The following is a 6,371-nucleotide window of genomic DNA, read 5'->3' on the forward strand; positions in this document are numbered from 1 at the left end:
TTTCAATATGTAGGAGCAAAACTAATAAACTCCAGGCTCCAAGGAGATGTCAGTGTATTTAACTGATCATGCAGACGCTTCATGCACGATGAATGAAGCTGAGCTCTGCATCAGGGTTGCCAGATAAATATAAAATATCTTATTTACCACCTCCTTTTCTGTGCACATGTTCAACAAACACACACCTCATCTTAGAATATCTTCACTCAGCACATCTGACAGTTTAGCTCAAAATACTTTCATTTTAAACCCACATGAACTACAGTTCATCATTTCTTATCTGGCAACCCGACTGACACGGAAACTACAGCGTTTTTCATGTAAACCTGCTCATTTTTTGTTTATTATTGAAGAAACACTAAAGTTTCCAGAGGTTGTTCTTGTGCCTTATAGCAGGTGGAGCACTTGGACTTGGTTGTCTTAAAAGGAGCGCCATGATGAAAACATCTGGACACCCCTGGTTCAGAGCGTTAGACTCGAGTTGACACAATAAACTCACCGGTGTCTGTGACTCCACCATCTTTATGTAAACTCACAGATTACAGCCGGCCTGATGAAGGTCCGTCTCTCGAGCTTCCACAGAGTTTTATTCAGTTTTGTGCACGTGTAGTGCAGACCCACATTTCAGATTTATAAAACCAAACATCTGGAGGAAGCACCTTTGGTATATGTCCAGAGGACTTTTCTCTTGTTTTATTTCAAACTTTGCCATGAGCACCTTTAACAGGAGTCCTGTCCATGTCTCTGGCTCCTCAGGGTTTTTCAGCTACCGCTTCTCGGTGCCCGGCGTCTACTACTACAGCAGCGGCTACATCGACGCCGCCGGCGCCATCGTGCTGCAGGGAGTCGTTAAGGTCGAGGCTCTGGAGGAGAGGAGCGGCGACGTCTCCGTCAGTGTGGGAGGCGTTCAGGCCAAGCGTGGTCCTGGAGGTAACTCTGACTAAACGAAGGAACGTGCACCTGGCACGAAGAACAGATGAAAACTGTTCAACAGCTGATCACGAGTGTCACCTGCAGGTTCACGCCGCCTCTCCAGAGCAGCAGCAGACTGCGTCGCCTCACCACCGTGCCAACAGACCAACCACACTTCAGATGAGCTTTTCTTCAGCTTCTCCGCCTGCTCCACCCCCACCGTCCGCTCCATCTCCCCCAACCAGGGCTCGTACCACCAAGTGATCCACGTCCAGGGTCAGGGCTTCAGTGAGGTCGCCTGCGCTAACGAGGTCAGCAGACTTCAGCCACCTTCAGCTGCGTGTTCTCATGTTTGCAGAGATGTCATAATGACCACGTTACTGATGCGGAACAAGCTCCTCGGTGAAATACATGGCCATAACATTACGACCCCTGTTCAGTAGATCCACTTGTGCACCCAGCATGTCAACGTCCTGACCTTAGTTTACCGGATCATTCAGTGTTCTTACTGCAGCCATGTTGTCTCCAGATGAACGGCCAGTTTGAGATTTCCTGTGCAGAGTTCACTTCCCTCTCAAGAACTTGAGTGAACTTTTCTAACTTCATGTCCTGCAGGTGACAGTCGGAGGTGAACCATGTCAGGTGATCAACAGCACCCAGTCAGAGATCAACTGCCAGCTCCGCTCCGACACCATGCTCCCCATCGGCGTCGCCCTCCCCGTAGCTGTCAGGGTCAACAACCTTGGCGACGCCATCGTGGCCATCGTGAACGAGTTCGACCGTCGATTCGTCGTCCTGCCGGTGGTCGACTCGGTCTCTCCTCCCATCGGCAGCCCCAACGGTTACACGAGGCTCCTCATCAGCGGTTCTGGGTTCTCTGAGGGCGGAGTAACAGCAGCCGGCGAGCCCTGCAGCGTCCGGTCGGTGAACTACACCCACATCATCTGCGACACCGCGGCGTCTCAGCAGCACTCCGATGATGTCATCTTCAAACTAGGTCTCATCCGAAGCTCCTGCAGCTCAGACTGCTCCTTCCAGTACTCCTCCTCAGTCACCCCCAGCGTCAGCAGCCTCTCCCCCAACAGCACCGACGGTCAGACTGATGTAACCGTGTCGGGCTCGGGCTTCGGCAGCCATGTGGATGACGTGGCAGTTTTTGTCGGTTCCACAAAAATGGAAGTGACTGACGTGACTGACGGTAACATCACGGTGAGAGTCGGCGCTCTGCCCGCAGGTACCTACCCAGTACAGGTGATCGTGCGGAGCAGAGGCCTGGCATCAGGTAACGTGAAGCTGAGCAGTCGTGCCCGGGCCGCCCTGAGCCCCGGTGCAGGCAGCCTGGCAGGAGGAACGCCGCTCGTCTTCACAGGAAACGGCTTCGCACCTGGAAACACGAGCGTGACGGTTGGCGGTAAAACCTGCACAATCCTGGAGGTGAGTCCGGGTCTCCTCCGCTGCCTGACGTCTCCTCACGGTGAAGGACCGGTGAGCGTCATCGTCCAGGTGTTTGCTGTGACGTACCCAGCTCTCAGCTTCAACTACTCCGCCGCCCTCACGCCGGTGATCAGCGCCGTCAGCCCCAACGCTGGTAAATACCTGCAGGACCGTCGTTCCTTTGAGTCGGAGGAGCCGTGTTTCCTTTAGTTAACGAGCTCATGCTTCCATGAACAGAGTCATCCTGACGGCTTGTTGACAGCTACACGTTAGTTTTTAACAGAAACTCAAATGTTAACTTAGAAAAGCTCTAGATTACTCAGAGTATGCACTGATTGGTCATTTTACATATTTCTATAGATTTAAAAGAACTGGCATGTTGCAAAAACAACATTTTATTCATTTTATGTTAGAGAAGAGTTTCATGGAGATTCAGTCTGCCAGTAAAACTCAGAAACATGCAGCAGCAGAACAAAGGTGCCTCTGTCTCACAGACCAAGCATCAAACTAGTTTCTGTTTGTGTTCAACATTAGCCGGCGTCTCTTTGTCCGTTTTCCCACAGGGCCGAGCGGCGCCGTCCTCACGCTGACTGGATCAGGGTTTGGCTCCGACCCTCAACTCGTCTCCGTCACCATGAACTACGTTCCCTGCAACGTGTCGGCTGTCTCCGACACTCAGCTCCAGTGCACCGCGGGAAGCAACCCGGGGGGCACCTATCCTGTCCTGTTACATCATCAGGTCAAAGGTCACGCGCAGTCGAAGGCAGCGTTCTCGTACGAGCTGATGCTCAGCAGCGTGCAGCCCAGCGAGGGTAACAACAGATCATCTCCTGGTTTTACTGAACTTTCTCACATTTTCTGGGGCTTAAATACTGTTTTTATGGAAAATACATTCATAAAACTCAATGTAAGACATTTAAACAAAAACATTTTTAGTTTTTAAATTTAGATTTTAAAGGTTTAAATGTTGAACATCTAACACCTGACACATCAAATGGAGTGTTCTCTTTTCATCACGACTTCTTTCAGCTTTTCCCTCTGCAGAGGTCTTCACAGCAAGTCCTCCATCTCACTCTGTCCTCAACATGTCCTCTGTCCTCAACATGTCCTCTGTCCTCACTCCAACTACCTCCATGTTCTCTCTAACTGCATCCATATGTCTCCTCTTTATCTTTGTCTTGCAGCTGCATTTCTAACATCCTACCAATATACCACTGTCCCTCCTCTGGACATGTCCACTGTTCCTCCTCTGGACATGTCCAAACCACTGTCCCTTCTCTGGACATGTCCACTGTTTCTCCTCTGAACATGTCCAAACCACTGTCCCTCCTCTAGACATGTCCAAACCACTGTTCTTCCTCTGGACATGTCCAAACCACTGTCCCTCCTCTGGACGTGTCCAAACCACTGTTCTTCCTCTGGACATGTCCAAACCACTGTCCCTCCTCTGGACGTGTCCAAACCAGTGTCTCTCCTCTGGACATGTCCAAACCACTGTCCCTCCTCTGGACATGTCCAAACCACCGTCCCTCCTCTGGACATGTCCAAACCACCGTCCCTCCTCTGGACATGTCCAAACCACCGTCCCTCCTCTGGACATGTCCAAACCACCGTCCTTCCTCTGGACATGTCCAAACCACCGTCCCTCCTCTGGACGTGTCCAAACCACTGTCCCTCCTCTGGACATGTCCAAACCACTGTCCCTCCTCTGGAAATGTCCAAACCATCTCAGTGTGTCCTCTCTAACTTTGTCTCCCAGTTGTTCAACCTGTGCTGTACCTCTGATGATCTCATTCCTGATCTTCTCCATCCTTGTCTCTCCTAAGAAGAACCTCAACATCTTCATTTCTGCCACCTCCAGTTCTGTCTCCTGTCTTTTTGTCCATGTCTCTGTCTCCAGACCGTACAACATAGCTGGTCTCACCACTGTCTTGTAAACTTTTCTCCATCCATCCACTCCATCCTGCCTGGACTCTCTTCTTCTCCTCTTCACCACACTCCCCATGTTCCTGGACAGTGGACCCCAAGTCCTTGAAGTCCTTCACCTTTGTGACCTCTGCTCCTTGTAGCCTCACTGTTCCACCTCCTCCCTCTCATTCACACATGGACTCTGTCTTCTACGGCTGACTTTCATTCCTCTTCTTTCAAGTGCTCCACTGGTCATCAGGTCCTACTGCCTTCACCTTCTTCATTCTTTTCAGAGCTTCCTGGACTTCACCCTCACTAATCTTTACCACTTCCTGGTCCACAGTTTCTATGAGCTCTACTCTTCTTTCTCCACACACAACCATCTGATGCTGTCTGGCCACGCTCTCCCCTGCCACAACCTTACAGTCTCCAACCTCCCTCAGGGTTCCTCTTCTACACAGAATGTAGTCGACCTGCGTACTCCTTCCTCCACTCTGATAGGTCACTCTATGCTCCTCCCTCTTTTGGAAACAGGTGTTGACTACAGCCATTTCCATTCTCTTGGTAAAATCCACCACCATCTGTCCTTCCTGGTTTCTTTCCTCGACACCAAACCTACCCATCACTTCCTCATCCTCTGTTTCCTTCACCAACATGTCCATTCAGGTCTGCTCCCATCACCACTCTCTCCTCCCTGGGAATACTCTCCATCACTTCATCCAGATCTTTCCAAAATGTATCTTTCTCCTCCACATCACATCCAACCTGTGGAGCATAACCACTGACAACATTTAGCATCAGACCTTCTACTTCTACCTTCAGACACATCACCCTATCTGACACTCTCTTCACCTCTACTACATTCTTTACTAACTCCTCCTTCAGGACCACCCCTACTCCATTCCTCTTTCTATCCACACCATGGTAAAACTGTTTGAACCCTGCTCCAATGCTGCGAGCCTTGCTGCCCTTCCACTTGGTCTCTTGGACACATGAAACATCTACCTTCCTTCTCAGCATCATGTCAGCCAGCTCTCTACCTTTACCTGTCATTGTCCCCACATTTACAGTTGCAACCCTCAGTCCTACATTCTTGACTTTCCTCTTCTCCTCGGTCTCCTGACACGTTTCCCTCCTCATGGTCTTCAACTCACAGTAACAGTTTCCACCGGCACCCTGTTTGTCACCAGCACCGGTGGAGGTCCTTGGTAACCCGGACCTCGACTGATCCGGTGGTTTCTCTTTGATGAACTCTCATTGTAGTTTTGGTCAAAGTGTTTTACATCGGATGTGCTTCCTGACACAACCCTCACCATTTACCCGGGCTTGGGACCAGAACCAGAGGTCCACTGGGCTGTGCTTCCTTGTGTCCGGTTTCTCTTTTCATCATGATTGTTTCTCCAAATGTATTTGTTGAAAACGTAACAAAAACAACAAATTCTAGAGGGGAATTAAACCACATCAGTTTCAGGTTTCATTGAAAATAAATTATTAAAATTTGTTCTTCCAGCTTTAATCTTTGTTTTTGTTTTTCAGCTGTGAGTTTTCTGCACGTCCACATTTATTTAAATTATTCCTCTTCATCTGTGACTCAGGGAGTTTTGGTGGCGGAGCTCTGCTGTCCATCCTGGGTTCTGGTTTTGACCCAGCTAACTCTGTGGTGCTGATCTGTGGACAGGAGTGTCCAGTCCGCAGAGACGTGTCCACGTCCTCCCGTCTGCTCTGCGTGTCTCCACTGAACAACAGTAAGTTCGAGCTGCAGGAAACGTCTCATTAAAGCCTCGTCAGTAAAAATGAATTCTGAGATAAACGGGCGGAGGAGAAACTAAAAGCAACAAAACTCAAAGAAAACCTCCTTCGTGACGCAAACACGGGAACATTGAAGCATCTTTATGTTTTACCCTGATCGTTATGGAAGAAAATCTTTTATTCTCTTTAAATCCCGACGTGGGAGCAGTTTTCCTTTGGAGGAAACGTTTGTGACTCAGAGAGAGATCAGTTTAATCTGCGGATCTTTAAACCATCCGTCAGAGCAGCTCGAGGACATCAGCCTGTCCTGCTCAAGGACACGTCGTCTCAGTGTTGTCCTGCTCGAGGACATGTTGTCTCAGTGTTGT

At 49.7% G+C, this 6,371-nt stretch overlaps 1 protein-coding gene across 1 annotated transcript in view; it reads left to right on the top strand.

Annotated features, from left to right (window-relative positions):
* Positions 1-6,371, top strand: part of pkhd1l1.1 (PKHD1 like 1, tandem duplicate 1) — a 48,890-nt gene that overhangs the window by 21,517 nt on the left and 21,002 nt on the right. Inside the window, exons 36-40 of the mRNA XM_037693074.1 lie at positions 757-921; positions 1,018-1,223; positions 1,528-2,500; positions 2,910-3,158; positions 5,850-5,999. Of these exons, the coding sequence (XP_037549002.1) occupies positions 757-921; positions 1,018-1,223; positions 1,528-2,500; positions 2,910-3,158; positions 5,850-5,999 (1,743 nt within the window). The remainder of the gene's footprint in view (positions 1-756; positions 922-1,017; positions 1,224-1,527; positions 2,501-2,909; positions 3,159-5,849; positions 6,000-6,371) is intronic.

Source organism: Nematolebias whitei, chromosome 19, assembly GCF_014905685.2.
Source record: "Nematolebias whitei isolate Nwh7 chromosome 19, NemWhi1, whole genome shotgun sequence".
NCBI classification, from domain to species: Eukaryota; Metazoa; Chordata; class Actinopteri; order Cyprinodontiformes; family Rivulidae; genus Nematolebias; species Nematolebias whitei.